Source organism: Pelodiscus sinensis, chromosome 2 (assembly GCF_052426305.1).
Source record: "Pelodiscus sinensis isolate ZL-2025 chromosome 2, ASM5242630v1, whole genome shotgun sequence".
Classification (NCBI taxonomy): domain Eukaryota; kingdom Metazoa; phylum Chordata; order Testudines; family Trionychidae; genus Pelodiscus; species Pelodiscus sinensis.
In genome coordinates this window covers 247,743,225-247,762,593 of record NC_143053.1, presented here as the reverse complement: position 1 = coordinate 247,762,593, position 19,369 = coordinate 247,743,225, and the positions used below count along the sequence as shown (strand labels likewise).

Genomic DNA, 19,369 nt, shown 5'->3' with positions numbered 1-19,369 from the left:
AGCCAATACAGGAGTTTGTAATAGCAGGTAACAGTCAATAAGGCATTTCCACAATGGAAACAAAATAGCACTGGGACCTAAGAGGGGAAAATGAAAAAGTGTTGTCTTGAATATTAATTTCTCTTTTCAAAGGAACATAATTCTCAGGAAATTCATGTACCTTCTGTTTTAGATTATTCTAGCAGCTTCATAAAATATCTACATGTTAAGGAAAAAGGAGAGAGAATCAAAAATCAATCGTGCTTAGTTTTTTGCAGCATTTATATAATTTCTGTAATAAACATGGTATAAAAACAGTAGTCAGACTAGAGACATACAGAGAGATAGCTATAACAGATAAATGGATATAGAAGACAAATAAAATAGGCAGAAAGACAGGACAATTAAGTAGATACCTATGATACAGACAGATATGGTAGACATATAGCTATGGACAGACATGTAAACAGAATAACTGAGTAGACAAATTAACCTTTTATTATCCAGTTATTTCAAAGTACCAATTACAATGCTGAAAAGGATCTGAGAAAAAAGTGGACACAAAGAACAACTTGCGTGATTTCAGCAAGATTTCAATCTTTCAGAAACTTTTCCAATTATACTATTTTAAAAAACATTTGAATATGTATTAGACCTTGTTTTTAGCACAATATACAGAAGAATGCTTTAAAACAACTGCAGTACATTGTCAACTTTCTTCTCATCTTCACCCTGGCAGTAAATTCCTTAGGTTAGTTTTTGAAGATTTTTCTTTTTCTTGCTATTTAGCCAGATGAGATGGGATTGGATTGCAAAGCACTTTTTGTTCAAGCGCTTCATATCTTTTCAGAAGGGGCTGGTAGACCTAAAAAGGAAGAGAAAGTTACATGTTTATGTTTTTAAAACATGGATTTTACTTATTTATTTACTTACTTACTGATTTACATTTTAAAGTATCATCAGAACCAACCAAAGTGTTAGGTGGTCTTTTAAAACACACACTGCTATTCTTCATTCTGTTTATAATCACTCTTATTATCAGTTCTTTTACAGCTCTAATATCATGATGCTCTCATATAATCTCTATTGTAGGTGTGGTAAGATGTGTCTTGTGATGAGCATAACTTATTATTGCAAGGGGAAGTAAGCAGTCTGTTAAAATAATTGTTTACTGACAGTTTGACATACATTTCTAAAGCCCAGCCTGCTCTTCCTAGTTCAGAGGTGGGCAGTAAGCTGGAGGCTCTTTGCCAGGTTAGCCCCTGGGGAGTTACTGACTTTATTTACCTGTGCATCTGCAAATATGACCCTCTGCAGCTCCCACTAACCGCAGGTGCTGTTCCCAGCTAATGGGAGCTGTGGGAAGCGACACCACTTCCTCCCGCTCCCTTTGGCTGGGAGAAGGGATCTATGTTCAATGTGAGCTGCGAGCGCCTGTACCTGCAGACATGCAGGTAAATAAAGAGCCAGCGGCCCTTCAGCGACTAACCCTGGGAATCCACCTCTGGCCCATAAGCCACTTACTGCCCACCCCTATTCTAGCCACAGAGCCTAAACTCTTCTCCATGATACAGTATTAATATCTGTATCATTCTCACCCTTTTTGGTCTACTTGCTCCCTGCACTGATGTATTCCTTGGCAGGTCGGCGTTATGGCTGCCTGCTGTCACTATGGGGCCATAAAGCTATAATAAAACAGATCCAATACTGGAAACCCTTACCCATGGTAACTAACAAGAGCCAGCATTTAAGTGATTTTCACTCTTGCCAAACACGGGCTCCAGCCTGCAATCCTTACTTGGGCAAAACTCTAAATGGCTTCACCATGAGTTTTTCATGAGTAAAAACAGAAGCTGTGTGTGTGATAGCATATAAATGCAGAACTGACCTTTAATCAATTACAAATACAGTACTTCATGGCATCATTTTTTAATACACATTCAACTGGAATTAAATAAAATATCCCAATATGATCAGATCATCTCACAAGAGAACCCATTTGTAGTTTTTCAAAGATTTTATCACCTGAAAAGGGGGGGGGAGGAGTGATCGTGTTTTCACTGTGTGTTTCCATTCATTTCAGAATCTTCAGTATCTGAGTCAGTTTCTTCCTGAATAATTGTTTCAAATTGAGATGCTCTCTTTGGAATTTAGTCAAGAATTGTTGACTAAAGAATTGAATTGTTGGTCAAATTCAGCAACTGAGGAGCCTTCTTTGAATAATTCTACCCATCACTAATAAGATGTTAACAACAGTTAAAGCAAATCTATATACCACCAGGTAAATTTACAATGTACCCATGGGTATGTGAGAATATACACTGTATATTTAAATTGAAGCCCTGTCAAGGTCAGGAAAATTGTTGTTTTTAAAACATGGTAGCTAATAGGCGTTTAAAAAACATGTCAACTAAAACTATCTTCAGGGATGGAGCATCAGACCAGGAGATAGAAGACCTATGTTACACTCTTGCTTCTACTGTTGATTGACTGTATACCCATGGGCAACTTGTTTAATCTCCGTGCCTCAATGTCCCCTGTCTGTAAATTGGAGATAAAGGGATCGATGGACAAAAAGGATATGAAAATGCAGAACACTATTACAATGAGAGTCATAAGAACATAAGAATGGTCATACTGGGGCAGACCAAAGGTCCTTCCAGCCCAGTACCATGTCTGCCAACAGGGGCCAATGCCAGGTGTCCCAGAGGGAGTGAATTGAACAGGTAATGATCAAGAGATCTCTCTCCTGACATCCATCTCCACCCTCTGACAAACAGCGGCTACGGACACCATTCCTTGCCCATACTAGCTAATAGCCATTTATGGACTTAACCTCCATGAATGTATCTAGTTCTCTTTTAAACCCTGTTATCGTATGTCTACACTCGCGTCTTTCTATGTGAGAAATATGCAAATGAGGCTATGCGTGGAATATCGCCGAGCCTCATTTGCATACCTAATGAGCCGCCATTTTTGCAGAAGAGGCTCTTGAGCTAGAAGAAGCTGTCTACACTGCCCCCTATTGCACAAGAAAAACCCTCTTGTGCAATGCTGTTATTCCTTAAAATAATCAGCGTAATGGCATTGCGTAAGATGGTATTTCTTGCGCAAGAAGGGACAGTGTAGACAGCTCCTTCTGGCGCAAGAGCCTCTTCCGCAAAAATGGCGGCTCATTAGGTATGCAAATGAGGCTCAGCGATATTCCACGCTTAGTCTCCTTTGCATATTTCTCACACAAGAAGCCGCGAGTGTAGACATAGCCTTATAGTCCTAGCCTTTACAACATCCTCAGGCAAGGAGTTCCACAGACTATGCGCTGTGTGAAGAAGAACTGCCTTTTATTTATTTTAAACCTGCTGCCCATTAGTTTCATTTGGTGGCCCCTAGTTCTTATATTATGGGAACAAGTAAATAACTTTTCCTTATTCACTTTCTCCACACCATTCGTGATTTTATATACCTCTATCATATCCCCTCTTAGTCTCCTCTTTTCCAAGCTGAAAAGTCCCAGTCTCTTTAAAATCTCCTCATATGGGACCCATTCCAAACCCCTAATCATTTTAGTTGCCCTTCTCTGAAATTTTTCTAATGTCAGTATATCTTTTTTGAGATGAGGAGACCTCATCTGTACGCAGTATTCAAGATGTGGGCATACCATGGCTTTATATAAGGGCAATAAGATATTCTCCATCTTATTCTCTATCCCTTTTTTAATGATTCCTAACATTCTGTTTGCTTTTTTGACTGCCACTGCACACTTCATGGACGTCTTCAGAGAACTATCCACAATGACTCCAAGATCTCTTTCCTGATTAGTTGTAGCTAAATTAGCCCCCATTATATTATATGTATAGTTGGGGTTATTTTTTTCCAATGTGCATTACTTTACATTTATCCACATTAAATATCATTTGCCATTTTGTTGCCCAGTCACTTAGTTTGGTGAGATCTTTTTGAAGTTCTTCACAGTCTGCTTTGGTCTTAACTACCTTGAGCAGTTTAGTATCATCTGTAAACTTTGCCACCTGACTGTTTACCCCTTTCTTGAGATCATTTATGAGTAAGTTGAATAGGATTGGTCCTAGGACTGACCCTTGGGGAACACCACTAATTGTCCCTCTCCGTTCTCAAAATTTACTATTTATTCCTACCCTTTGTTTTCTGTCTTTTAACCAGTTCTCAGTCCATAAAAGAATCTTGCCTCTTATCCCATGACAACTTAATTTATGTAAGAGCCTTTGGTGAGGGACCTTGTCAAAGGCTTTCTGGAAATCTAAGTATACTATATCTACTGGATCCCCCTTGTCCACATGTTTGTTGGCCCCTTCAAAGAACTAATAGATTAGTAGGACATGATTTCCCTTTATAGAAACCATGTTGACTTTTGCCCAACAAATTATATTCTTATATGTGTCTGACAATTTTATTCTTTACTATTGTTTCAACTAATTTGCCCGGTACTGACGTCAGACTTACTGGTCTGTAATTACCGGGATCACCTCTAGAGACCTTTTTAGAAAGTGTCTAGCCTGACCTATTTAACTACATGGTAGGACCCAATGTATGTCACAGTCCAGAGTATTAATATTTTGTGTTTTTTTGTTAGCAGCCTTTTTTCCCCTGTGCAGAATACAAAGACGTGTAAAAGTGAATAGCCACTGAAGAGCTGAAAACTGGAAAATAATGAAACCACAGAGGTGATCTAATATCAAAATAATAAAGGCTTCGTCTCAAAGCAAATCCATGAGGATACAATTGCAACACTGGGGAATGATGCCCATGTGTCACAGTTTAAATAAAATCACACAGGTCTATTGAACTGTTGGATTTTAGAAAGGGAGAATCAGCACCGAGGATGACTCAGACAAGCCAGAGCATCAGAAAACCTTGACACAATCCACAGGATGCCTCAGACAAGCCAGAGCATCAGAAAACCTTGACACAATCCACAGGATAATGATGAATGACAAGACCAACAGTCAGGTTCATAACTGAGACATGGCATTGGCAGTCGTTCCGTGCATGCCATCTGCAGTGAAGACTTGGGCATGAAAAAGGTTTCAGCAAGATGGGTGTCCAAAGTGTTCACTGCTGATCAGAAGACATCATGACAAGTTTCCAGGGAACTTCTTGCTTCTCCAGGACAGTGCATCACCCCACACATCCCAGACTGTAGTGACCACAGCAACCAAAGGAAAAAGTTGGAGTGATGATACTGTGGTGATCACAGAAGTTGAGGAGTTTTTGAACATTCAGGACAAGGACTTCTATTACATAAGCATAGCCAAACCGCACCTGTCTATTCTGCCATTGCACTAGAACATGTATACTGATGTCAGGGGGAGCTATATTGAAAAATAAACAAGTGAATGCAAATGATGATTTTCTCTTTGCCAGATTCAAATTTTCTGAACGCCCCTTACAGCACATCACAGAGTATATGAATTTCACTAACTATATGAATGCCTGATGTGTGTTGTGGGCGGCATTTAATTCTCTTGGGGGTGGCTACCCAAGCACTCAGCTTACAGTGAACACTGGCTCTCAGTAACTGTGGAATACCAGGAAGTGCCATTATATATCCCAAAGACTGCTATTGCCCCTATTTTTCTTAAATATATATGTAGGAGCAAACAAAATTCTAAGCAAACATTTATGCATTGTATTAGAAGCATCAATATGTCATACAAAAATAGATCCTTTATCTACTGAAACATCTATAGTCAAGCCTCACTAAATCTTGCTTTGCTAACCCATAAACTTGATAAGCTCTGGTTGCTTTACCAGATTCCTCAGCAAAGATTTAATAGCTTAGTGCTATTTTACTAAGAGTGCTTTATTGCTAAAATAGCAGCTCTCATATGACTTACACGACATTATTTTTACAATACATATGGCTGGACATTTACTAGCACATTATGAAGTATTATTGTGAATACATCACTCTAAATTAAAAAGTGTCAAAATAAATGAACAGCCATGTTAACTGATAAGTGTCCTTGACTATTTTATTGGCCTTAAACACTTACTTGCTAATTTGCAAAATTCAGGCATCTGCAGTGGGTCTCTCAGACATCAGTGTGAATGAGTGCTGTAATATATACTGAACGCACATGGGAAAAATTAAAACCATTCCTCCTACTTTATTTCTGTTTAATTTGGGCTTAATTCACCCCTTGTACAGAGACCCAGAACAAAGTCTGTGAACCATACATGTCCTTCTTAACCCATTAACTGTTACTTATTATAAACGATGGTTCTTTGAGAGCTGATGCAGCCATGTATTCCACTTAAGTTGTGTGTGCCCAGTGCACCAGAGCCAGAGAATTTTTCCTAGCAGTACTTTAAAGGGCAGAAATCGTGCTTTGTGCTCATAGTCCCTCTCCAGTGACCCAATGCTGATTGTATCAATGCAAATTTTATGAAATAAATAGACAATGCAATTACATGCGATGCACTAAGTGAAGTGGACTGCACTAAACCTTCTAAGCACAAAATGCTACATAACAGCAGTAAATGAAATCTTATACCATTGAATAGGTACTTGACTTGTAAAAACACAGGAGATGTGATTATCTCCAGATAATCATATTCTCTCATGCCTTTTTGCTTAATTAGCCAATAAGCCAACCATCACCATTTTTAATAGACTTCTAAAATTGAGCTGCATTTTAATGCCGTAATACATATTGTTATAAGTTCTTTCAGTTATTTCAGTCAAGCCTAGTGGTTCTGTCAGGCTGAAATGTAGGAAATTTCTGTGCCCAGAGTTCTGTGGTGCCTTTCTTGTACAATCCCAGTTCCTTGGCCCAACAGGAGCTATGGAAGGCATCGTGTTCCCCAATGTGAAAGAGAGCATAACTACTGCTACCAGTATGGCCGCAAGCCAGTGCTGAGGGATGGACAAGTTCAGGGCCCATGTTCACTCTGTCCCTCCTCCTCTTTAGGGCAGTTGGCAGTGCTAGCACCACACACCCCTTCTGCTCAAGTAAGTGCAAGGTCTGGCGATGGTCCTCAGCTCCTGTATGAGAAGCACAAAAGGAGATTGGATCCATGCGCACATCCTTCACATCCACATAGGGGGTCAAGCCAAATCTACCCTACAATTGTAAACACGATAGAATAGAAATTATACTTTGATTTTTGAAATTAAGTTGTGCTTAAGTTTCACATTCAGGATTCAAATACAGTGAGCTATAATATTTTACAGCAGTCAAAAGCAGGCTTTCCTCTTTCCAGTGATCTGGTCCTTGTCGCTTCAAACCTATACTGGCAAAAGGAGGAAACCAGACTAGATTCCTGAGTTAGGACCAGCTTTCCCTACACTGCCAAGATCTGGCCCTCGCAGTACAAAAAGCGAGGGATCTGTGAAATCAGCAACTTCACAGGGGTTAGCCAAGTTCCTCTGCAAGAGCTCCTCAACAAGACAGAGCTTAACCTCAGGATCACTTTGAAGTTTATAAAAAGAACCATCATTTAAGTGAAAGCCACTAAACTAAACAGAAAAATTGGATGAACAGGAAGATGTAGCCCTGTAAAAAACAGAACCAAACTGACTCATCATATTATGAATTTTTACTGCACTGTTCATACTAACCCACTATATTACTGACAGGCCCTCTGGCTTTCTGTAGTTTCACAGCCATGAAACTAACCGACAAATCCACTATCAACTGTAAAATCATAGAAAAGGAGATAAAAATTGGAGTGAAATTTGTAATTGAATGAAACTGCTTTTTATGTGATGCAGCTGGCATGGTAAAGGGGGTGCAGAAATGGTCATTCCTCAACTTGTTTAGCTGCTACCATCTCTTTAATGACTCAGTATCAACTGGAGCAATAATTCACTGTCTCTGTATCATTTAAAACTAATAAAAAGATGTGTGATAATAGCCCGGTCTAACGGAGTGAGAATGGAGGAAGAAAGTATTGAGACGGAAACAACTAATTATTTTAGTTGTCAGGATACTGTATGGCAGTAAAATCTGACACACAAAAGAATTCACTGTGGATTCTTTGACGTAGGCTGTATCTAGCCCTGCATGGGACCAAGGATCCCACTCAGCTTTACCCACCGTTGCAAGTGGTAACTAAACGGGGACTAGACAGACCAAAAGAAATGAACTTGTGACTCTGCCCCATAGGCCAGAAGCCAGCCACAATGTTTCTGATCTGTCTGCTATGACTTGCAACTACTTCAATCCTACTTTTTATACTTGCTTATTAATAAGCCCAGTGTAAAATAATTGTTAACTGAAGAGGGGGGGCAGCTGTGCATATCTCCCATTGATAAAGGGGACTGTGCCCCGCGCCGTCTGGCTCAGAGGCCTAGTCCTTTGCAAAGAGGCCCAGAGGCCTAGCCTTTCAGGATCCACCCCTAGTCCGGAATCTGGGAAGGAGGGGTAGGGGAGCCCGGGCCCTCCCTCTCCACCGGGCCCCAGCCCAGGGCCCTATGAGTGGTGGGTGGTTCCCGCCACTGGCTCGGCGGGGAGTTTTCTCCGAAACGCACCAAGCCTGCTGGGCCTGTTCCTGCTCCCCGCCCTGGACTGCTTCCTACCCAGTCTCCCTGTCCGGCGTAGGTCCCACCTGGGTATGCAGGTCCAGCTGTGGAGGCGGCGTTGGCAGGCGTGCCAGTGGCACTGACCGTCACAGCGTCTGGAGCAACCGTGTTCAGGTTTGGGATCGACCGCTGGCACGGTGGCTGCTGGGGCGGCGCCAGCGGCTAGGGTGGCTGCAAGCCGTGGGCGCCAGCGACTGGTGGGGTGTCCGTAGCTGTGGCGTTGGCTGGGCCTCTGGCTCTGGTGGAGTTGGCAGCTGCTCCGATGCTTGGGCTGGAGCTCCTTCCCCTCCGGAGGTTAGCCACGACTGAGCTGTTTCCCTGGCCTTTATACCTGGCCCGCAGTTGGAGCATGCCCAGCACTGCTGTGGAGGCGGAGCCTTCCCAGCCCAGCAGGACAGCTTGCTCTCCCCTTGGCCAGTGCAGGGTTGGGCCGCTCCACCACAGGGACAATCAACTTATGAGCTTGCTCTATACAAACCTTTATACAGAGTCAGTAAAATGGATTTATCTGGGGGTTCTGGTTAGGAATTTAAAGGGTTAATTGGTCATGCAGTAAGCATAAGCCTTACCAGCCTGCGTATTGGCAGGGCTCAACAAATCATGTAATCTACTCGCCTGTGGCGCGTGATCTGCACATGCGCAGCTCACAGAACCCCGCGGCTGGCGATCAGGGCTTGCCGCCACTTGGCGAGCCCTGCTTATAGGCTAACTGGTTAACTGACTGAGCTCAATGTGCTGTGGGCAGGAGGCTGCTCCATCCGGGCTGGGCCAGGCCCACTACTGTGTGAGTGGGGGGGGGGGCTGTTGCAGGTGGGTCTGGCCCAAGCAACCCCCTGCCCGTGGCACAGCCTGGTGTTGCTGGCCAGCCCAAGCAGCCCCATGGTAGGTCCTGCCTGGCCCAAGCAGACCCCCTGCCTGCAGCATGGCTGGTTTGGCTGGAGGAGCCCCCTGGAAGGCTCAGCCCAGCATGGTCAGAGCAGCCCATAGCATGGTGGGAATAGCTGGGCTGGAGCAGCCTGACACAGGTGGGGGGGCTGCTCCAAAGTCAATCTATTAAATCTAGTGTTTAACCAGTTAACATTTTAAACATTAATACTCCTAGTTCTGGTCCACTGGGATTGTGCACCTGGGTGCTGTCAAGTCCCTTTGACTAAGCCTTCCCAGAGCTGAGCTGATCTCTGTGTCTATGTTACTCTGCTATGGGCTGTGACCACAACTCTGTGCCATTGCTGGAGGAAACCAGAAGGTTTGGCTCAGTAACACAGGGTGGTGGGTCATTCCACAGGGCAGGAAGGTGGGCTCAGTGGTATTTCAGCACATCAAAGGTACGTCTAGACTACAGGCTTTTTTCGACAGAGGCTTTGTCGACAGATGCTGATACGAAAAATTGATCCACTGTCGAAAAAGAGCATCCAGACTGCCGGACGCTCTGTCAACAAAAGAAGGCACCCAGAAGTGCTCCTGGCAGGTCACAGGGGCCAGCCTTAAATTTCAGGCACTGCTGCATGCTCTTTGCACAGACACGTGCTTAAAGGGATCCTCCTGGACAGCTGTTGTTCTGCTCCTGCTTCTGGCTTGCCTACCTCCTAGAGGGAAAGCAAAGCTGTTGCAGTTCTTGCTTTGGTTGCCCTGCTTCCTCAGACACCACAGCAGTTTGTTTTCAGGTTTGTTTTTGTGCTTTTCACTGTGTTTTTGGCCATGGAGCCTGAGCTGCCTCTGGGCAGGCATGGCCCCACACTGTGATGATGGAAGTTCTGCTGCATCTTCATGAGAGCATCATGACGTCTGCGGCAGAGCTGGATTCAGAGCCCAGCTTTGAGCCCCACTGCCCCTGCCACCAAACTTATTCCTGGAGAGGCGAGTTTGGAGGCTGGACACCAGTTCCAACCGGTGGGACCAGCTAGTTATGCAGCAGCGGGACGATAACCAGTGGCTCCCAAATTTCCGGATGCGGAAGTCCACCTTCCAGGAGCTCTGTGACTGGCTTGCCCCTGCCCTGCAATGCCAGGACACCCACATGTGGCCCGCATCCCCGTGGAGAAGCGCGCCACTATTGCTCTGTGGAAGCTGGCCACCCCCAACAGCTACCGCTCCGTGGGACATCAGTTTGGTGTGAGGAGGTCTACTGTCAGAGCCGTCTTGATGGAGGTCAGTCACTCTCGGGGGACAGTCCATGGGGACGGACGGATAAGGGGGACAGTCAGGACCGGGCACAGGGAATGGGGGATGAGGTAGGAGTGGTACAAACCTGCCTGGCTTCACCCTGCGGTGGTGTGGAGGATACGGGGGGGCTGCCTGAGAGGGGGCTCTTGGGGTCTGGGAGGGGAGGGTGGAGGAGCACCTCTCATCAGGTCATGCAGCTCCTCTAATGTCCTGTTGTGTGTGTTTGTATTTGTCCCTTTCTGCAGGTGGTGACAGCCATAAACTCAGAGCTGCTTCACAAGACTGTCTGCCTCGGAGACCTGGATACCATCTTGGCTGGATTTGCGGGGCTGGGTTTTCCGAACTGCGGTGGAGCACTCGATGGGACTCACATCCCGATCTGCGTGCCAACCTATCGAGCAGCACAGTATATTAATAGAAAGGGCTACTTTTCCATGGTGCTGCTGGCCCTGGTCGACCATCGGGGACAATTCACAGACATTTGTGTCAGGTGGTCAGGCCGGGCACACAATATCTGCATATTCCAGAACTCATATCTGTACCGCAGACTGGGGCATTCTTTCCAGAGAGAAACTATGCAGCCGGGGATGTGCAGATGCCTACGTGCATCGTGGCAGACACGGCGTGCCCCCTTATTTCCTGGCTCATGAAGCCATTCACGGGACACCTGGATGAGAGCAGGGAACTCTAACTCCCGCCTGAATTGGGCTCGCTTCCAGGCGGAGTGCTCCTTTGGCCGTCTGAAGGGAAGATTTAGATGCCTACTCACTCAGCTGGACATGGGGGAACACAACATCCCCGATATGGTTGCTGCATGCTGTGTGCTGCACAACCTAGTGGAGAGGAAAGGGGAGGCCTTCCTCCCCACGTGGGGGACACGGGCTGATGTGGAGGGGAGGCACTTTGAGCAGTCCCAGACAGCTACCATCTGGTAAGCCCACCAGCTGGGATTCTGGCATTTGAGAAGCCCTGAGGGAACAATTCTCCCAAGGAAGCCGATGATTTTCCTCGGGGCCTTCCATTTGTGGGATTGCCCCATGCCCCCAGTGTCTTCCTTCCCAAAACCCTTCCCGGCTCCACATTCACACATTGTACACATTCATCACACACTGAGAACAGAGACAGGTGTTGTTGAAAAAAATGTTTACAGTTTATTTCACTGTTGGTTTTTTGAAAAACTAAAATACTCTTTTGTTCAGAAAAATAAAGGGTTTGTAAACAAAGTAAAGTGCTTCCCTTACTGACTCTCACAGGTGGGAAGGGGGAATGTCAACCTGGAACGGGGGAGGAAAGCTCAGGGCTGAGGGTGCTGCCTTGATGAAGAGCCCCCTGCACTTTGGCTGTGGAGGCCTTCTCACACAAGGCCGCACATGCAGGCTAGGACAGTAGGGGGCTGGGCAGGAAGTGGGGCTGTACCTGCGTCTGGGATGGCAGGGGCTGAGGGGGCGGGCAGGCTGAGCAGGACCAGGCACAGGACCGGGGAAGGCCATGGCCTCCCGGACAGCAGTGCAAATCTCAGTTTGCTACTGGAGAAACTCATCCAGCAAGTACCTGCGCCACTCTGCCTCTGCCTCCATCCTCCAGTTCACTGCATCCTGCATCCCTTGCAGGACCAAGATGTGCTCGCGCACCAGGTCCAAATACATGCACCAGTGCCGAAGGATTCCCTGCAGCCATCAGGGTGGTGGGGCAGGTGTGGCGCCCCCTCCTGGTCAGCTGGTCCAGCTGTGGAAGACAAGAGGGAAAAGTCGTCAGTCATGCACACTCACACTTCCCCTCAGAGGGCATGCCCTCCTTCTTCTCAGCAGTCAGTGCCTGTCCTAGGGTCAGAGGATGCTCATGTGCATCTCAGTAAGGCATGGTGTGGCCTGGCAGCAGTCACAGCCTTCCTGGAGCCCAGAGGTGTTCAGGCCACCATCCTGCCCCCCCCACACACATCCCATGGCCAAGCAGCACAGACAAGTGTCAGGCCACAGTTGGGGTTCTCACAGCTGAGAGGCTTGAAGCTGTGTGGCAATCCCAGCCTCCCCAACCCATGCCTGCACCTGGCATCATTGTCCCCCCATGGCTGTGATCAGCATGACATGTCACAGCACTGCACCATCCACTTTGCTCCTGTCTGCCCCGCCCTGTATGTGTTGGACCCTCACAGCACTCACCTGATGTTCCCTTCCCGGTGTCTGAAGTTGTCTGGGAGGCCTCCTGAGTCTGGGTGTCTGGCTCCTAGGTCAGGGTCACTGTGCTCCTGGTGGTGTCTTCCTCTTCCTCCTCCTCCTCTTGGAGCTGCTGGTCCTCTGCTGGGGTCTCACCCTGGAGTTGCGGCCGCTGCTGCACAGGGGTCTCCAACCCAAACTCCACAACCCTCTCAGGAGGCAGGGATTCCCCTACCCCTGGATCCGGTCCAGGTCCTCATAATAGGCACAATAGAATGCCGTTTCCCAAGAGCAGGAACTGTGCTCGTGGCCCCTGCCTCAGCTCCTAGACCTTGGCTCTGACCTGGGCTAAGGTGCGGGGGGCGGGCGGGGGGGCCTTTCCTTGCAAGGCCATCATCCATTCTGGCATAAATGTCAGCGTTCCTCCACCTGGACTGTAGGGCCTGAAGAGCCCCCTCCTCGGACCAGAGCTCCAAGAGGGCTTTTATCTTGGGCCCAGACCAGGAGGGTGCCCAGCGTTTGGTGCCCCTGGCTTCCTGGGCGGATGTGTCCCTGGAAAGGCCAGGGAGATCTTGGGGGGCTTGTCCCTGGGACATCGCTCCGAGTGGCCCTACCAGGAACAGCTGCTCAGTCAGGGTCCTGGCTGTAGCTGGCTTGCTGCCAGAATGCTAATCCTGGGTGCCTGTGCCTTTTAAAGATGGCTACAGGCAGGAACAATAGAGTTGAAAGCTATGGCACGAATGTCCACCAGGGCTTCTTCCGGGAGGCCTTTACTTTCGACATAAATTCTTCCCCACATCCATACTTACCTTTTGTCGGCAGAACTCTGTCAACAAAGGCGTTACTCCTTGTAAAATGAGGTTTACCGCCATCGAGAAAACTGCATTGTTTCTAATTAGCGACCATATGGTTGTTCAGACTGGAAGTTATTAAAGAAGATGTGTACGCCTATCATGAGTGACTGCTGATCAATGTTAAGAACCAAGCAAGAAGGGATTTTTCTGATTTTTTCCAGAGAGAGAAAATAACTTCAGTCACATCTTTCCAAGTACCACTTTGCTGAAACTAGAGACCACTCTGTTAGTATTACCAGTCAGAACCCAAATGACCAGCACTAGCATTAAAGCCTAAATTATAACACTTTGGTCCTTGAAAGTTGACATTTTTTCCTCTCTGCATGTATGTGATTGAGAAAATGTACTCTTTTATGGGTCTGAATATAGTGCACTCAGATACTATATCACTAAAAAAACAGAGATCTCCCCAAATCAACCCTAGTGCCTCCAAAGTTCCAAGTACATCCATTTAATTGGCAAATATAATAACCATTCTTAAAACATACAGAAAATGAAATGAAACAAAATGAAATGAAACTGCAAATGATGAAATTCTAAAGCCTACTCACCTGATCTGTCCCAGCAGTTGGTGTAACAACTAATCTAGGTTCTGGTGCTAATTTCACTACATCTACCCAGGACACACTTGTTTGTGCCACAAGCCCTGCAGAGAGAATCACAATACTGATCAATGCTCAAAAACAAGATGAGGGATGTGCCTTGACTCACTGGCAAATTAATACATTATATTGATCCTCCCTCGCCAGGTCAGCATTCAAGAGTGAAGGATAAATGGCAAAGATCTTACATTCCAATGCGCTAATCTGGAAAGTGGGGACTCGAGATTGAGTTTATGTCAATCATTCAATTTGTACTCTACTGCGGGTTAGTGGCAGAGATGCAGTAATCATATATGGACACCAATAATACAGTAAGCATCAGTGAAATTATGCAGAAGCAAGAGATCCAAGGACAAAGCGTAACCAAAATAAAAAGCACAGCTAGAAAGGTAGGGAGGAGATGTGAAAATGGAATAAAAAAGGTGTTCTACAAATAGTCATAAAACTAGGATGACATATGAGGCAGGTGAACAATACAAAGGAATCCCTTTATTATAGCATTCTCCCTTGCAGAGTAAGCTACGGTGTTTCAGGCATTCTTGGCTATTCCTGCCAAACAACCTAGACCAACTATGGAATACTGTATTTATAGATATAAATCATAATGCTGTTAAAGGGCTATTGTCATCAATATTTCATTTATGTTAGCAAGTCTTTATTTTTAGACAATTCCTCTTCTCAGCCAGAGGAGACAGCTGAACAGCATCAATCAAAAATGCTGTTGAAAAACACATAGCATGCCATGGTGGGAGGGGCAGGCTGGACATCAGTATACCTGAGCAAAGATTTCAAATACTATACTGACAAAGGGAATCCCATCTTCTGACCATATGAAATAGCTGCATAAATCTTAAGGAAAGCTCTGCATCTCAAGCTGCATTCAATGGACAAGAATTTGCCTCTAGCAGCATATACTGGAAAAATTAAGGATGATTTTTGAAGTATAGGACATATCTGGAATAAAACAGAGGAAGGATTTGGGGATTTGATTCTAAAGTGTAAAAATGTTCACAGATTGCTCCACTCCTTGGGACAGTCTGGTGCTGCTTTATTTCCACTCTCCTAAATGATGGCACCATTGCTTCTTCTTTGAAAACAAAGTGGCAGAAGCATATTTTTGTGTTAAAATTACTGATTCAGCTTCTCTGCTGTGCAGAGTTATTTTGTCTTCACACTTGTGAGAACAGTCAATGTGGGTGTAACCGTGCAGCTGAAACCAAAATTGACTTCTGTAAATGAAACCTGCATGCTTTTGTGATGATCTACACTGTCTTGCTTCTTTCTCCCTGTTACGATCCTGCACAAACATGGGTTCAAGCCGTCCCATTGCTAAAATGTGTAATTGAGGCCTATGAGAATTTTGCCTGACTAAGGTCTTGGCCCACACTTGTGAACTGGTTCAACAGTAAAATACTCAGGAAATGACGTCATGGTCTATTCAAGTGTTCCAAAATACCTGAAGAAGACAGTCCTTCCTGGGAGTCAACATTATTAAAATGCTGGGACCCAGCCATTACAAGTTTTTGCATCAATACACAAATTGACACCTTTATCTCTAGGACTTCAGCTGTTGCATTACAACTGGTGATCTATGGCAGTAAATGAAATGAGCAAGAGATTTATGCATTCACAACATGAAGTGTACACAGCTTGAATGTGCAGCACAGCACAGCTTGTATACGCTGATAGATGGTTTGTCATTTAAAAATGCCAAGATTTACACTGAAGATTTATTTTAATGTCGCCCATTTTGGCAGGACTATTACTAGGCTGGTTTTCTTGAACTTCTTCCCCTTTCCTTTGTGGGTTTAGTCAAAGGAGGGGAGCTTTAATTAACACCCAGGTATCTCCTGGAGGAGGATCAATGCATCATGGCTGCACATCTCACCCAGCAGACTGCATCCACTTCCATTTGCATTGCCATTTTGTCCAGACCCTACTGCTAGCTGAGAGGAGACTGCAGGCAGTTTGTGTTGTTGTGCCCTACATTATCCTCTAGGCAAAAGATCTGCCACTGCGAGCCCAAGACTAAATTCTGCTGCAAGAAGTGATGGTGAGTGAAGCCCTAAAACAAGAGTCAGCAACCTTCCTGAAGTGGTACCAAGATTTAACCCTCCTGCCCTGGGCTGTGCTGCTCTCCCAGTGGGAAAGGAAGGAAGGGCTCTCTCCACTGTGTGCCCTGTGGACCACCTGGGTCAATGCAAACCTTTCAGCAGACTACCAGTTACTAATGGAAACTCACCGTTAATTACATAATTACCCCGCCATTTTGCTAGTGCTGCAGCTAGGGAGAACGGATTAGTTTAATTATTAAACAGATTAAGTGTTTTAAACTTTCTTATGTTTTATCAAACTTCATTTTAAATAAAGTAAAATATTATGTCCAACATAAAAGGTTTCAATGTTTTCTTTATTGATGTCAGTGGAAATACTCCCTTTGACTTCAGTGGGCTATGGATCAGGTCCACTAGGATTTATTCTTCACTTTTTTTCAGAAGCTTTAACCATGGGCATTGGGTGATTGAAAATTAAATGTTCAGGTTGTTAGGAGGACTTTTCTTTACAGCCTTACCATGAATTGCTCTGTAAGCACATCCTAAACAAGCAGAGTTGGCGGTGTCAATAGTATATACTGGTGCACTAAACACATCAGACAGGACCTGGGAAATATAAAAGCATCTGTTATACATGACTATGCAACACAGGGCAATAAATCATTCCTTATAGTTGCTGAGGCAAGCAAATGGTTCCTTCACATGATAAGCAAATGTTTGAGCAGGCCTTTTAACAGTTACCTCTGGGGTCAATGTGTATTGACCCTTCTCATGTGACACAGTACTAACCATTGGTAAATCTGACTCAGACCAGGTGACTGGGACCAGGAAATGAAGATATATTTCTTACTGTGTTGTCACTCCTTTATTACAAACTAAGAGAGGGTTGTATGAAGTCATTATCTCTCAGGTAAGATCTCAGAAAACACATCCCCCAAAACGTGTAAGGATCAGATATGTTCACTCTTGAACCACAAAATTGTGGGCCAGATTCTCTGCTTCACTAAGTTTATATGGAGCAAAGTAGAAGGGAGAAGGGGAGAAGACAGGAAGTTGACGGCAATTCCCCAATTCTCTGCTCAGACATAACCAAGGTTAGAGCAGCTTCGAGGTCCAGAGCATTCCAGCTACTCCTTCTTTCTGTCCCCAGCATAGCCCTAGTTCTGGGCTCTGCGGGCAGAGTGGTGCAGGAGACAGTGTGACCCTAACAGTATCCCAATGAAAAAGGATAAGGAGTTAAGTGGCATCTGGTAGTGAGTTTCAGCTGGCCAGGATAGTTCAGTGTACGAACCAACTCATTAACGTTATAACCTGTATTTAAATAGGTATAATGCAAGACAACAGTAAGCTAATAAGATATTCATCATTTATATTACTGTGTGCTGTATGCACCGGGGTCAAATTCAAAATTACAAACATACTATGAATTATGTTCTTAAAGACTGTGTGCTGGGCAGGGCTGAAGTTACCCCACTCTAGACAATGGAATGTGGCTCTCCCACTTTGAGTGCACTTCTAAAACACAATGGACAATGGAAATGCAATTTACAAAAAAATAAACAGAACTATCAAGGCAACAAGGGGAGGAGATAATCATAGCAAGGGGAAGACATTGCAGGAAACTGACCAATTTGCATTTTAGCAAGCAGCAGAAAAAGAAACCAGCGTGAAGCTTCCTTTACCACAAGATTATGTTGCCTTCCTCATAGCTTGACTGAACTTTGCTTTAAGATAACCTGCAGAAGGATCCATTGCAAGCACTTTAACACAGAGAGGCAAAGAACCTCCATTTATTTTCCATCTAATGAGATAGAGGAACCAAGTACTTTGGACTTTGTCACCTGAGTGGTGATCAGCCATCTTGCTGGAAGGTAGATTGGTAAGAAAACAACTTTGAATAAATGTAAACATGGCAAATGTGATAACAGCCTTTAACTACCTGAAGGGATGTTCTAAAGAGGATGGAGAGAAGCTGTTCTTTGTAGTGACAGATGGCAGAAGGAGGAGCAATGGTCTCAAGTTGCAGTGGGGGAGGTCTAGATTAGATATTAGGAAAAACTATTTTACTAGGAGGGTGGTGAAGCACTGGAATGGGTAACCTAGGGAGGTGGTAGAATCTCCATCCCTAGAGATTTTTAAGTCCTGTCTTAACAAAGCCTTGGCTGGGATGATTTAGTTAGGGTTGGTCCTGCTTTGGGCAAGGGATTGATCTCGATGACCTCCTGCGGTCTCTTCCAGCCCTATGATTCTATGTTGTATTAAGTGTTAGCCATTGGAAAATGTTTTCAGTTTTGTTTGCTTATAACCACACCTATCTCTACCCTTTACTTGAACTTATATAAAATTCTATCTTATTTTGTTAATAAACGTGTTTTATTTTTAATCTAAACCAAGCCAGTGCTGTGTTCCCTTCAGATAGCATTGTGAAATAAGCATCTCTGAGTATCCATCTGTATCAGGCATCAAATACAACTCTATTTAGGGGACAAACGGAAAATTGATCAAGCCATCCTTTTAGTGTCTCGGTGACTGAATTTAAGTGTATTCATAAATTAACATAAGAATGGTCATACTGGGTCAGACCAAAGGTCCATTGAGTCCAGTGTCCTGTCTTCCAAAAGTGGCCAATGCCAAATGCCCCAGTGGGAGTGAACAGAACAGGGAATCATTAAGCAATCCCTCTCCCATCACACATTCCCAGCTTCTGACAGAGGCTAGGAACACCATTCCTATCCATCTTGGCTAATAGCCATGGACCTAACCTCCACAAATCTATCTAGTTCTTTTTTGAATCCTGTTAAAGTCCTAGTTTTCACAACATCCTCTGGCAAGGAGTTCCACTGGGTGATTGTGTGCTGAGTGAAGAAAAAATTCTGTTTGTTTGTTTTAAACCTGCTACCTATTAATTTCATATAAATTCATACACATAACAAACCATTTAGAATGTGGGATTTCTTCCTCATAAGTGATTAAAATAACTGATAGAACTTTTCATGAGAAG

The 19,369-nt window shown here is 44.7% G+C and overlaps 1 protein-coding gene across 1 annotated transcript in view; it reads right to left on the bottom strand.

Annotated features, from left to right (window-relative positions):
- Window positions 1–459: 459 nt before the first annotated feature.
- Window positions 460–19,369, bottom strand: part of XYLB (xylulokinase) — a 123,345-nt gene continuing 104,435 nt past the window's right edge. The window contains exons 17-19 of the mRNA XM_075922825.2: window positions 16,887–16,974; window positions 14,264–14,358; window positions 460–844 (exon numbers count right to left, since the gene is read on the bottom strand). Of these exons, the coding sequence (XP_075778940.2) occupies window positions 761–844; window positions 14,264–14,358; window positions 16,887–16,974 (267 nt within the window). The 3' untranslated portion in view covers window positions 460–760. The remainder of the gene's footprint in view (window positions 845–14,263; window positions 14,359–16,886; window positions 16,975–19,369) is intronic.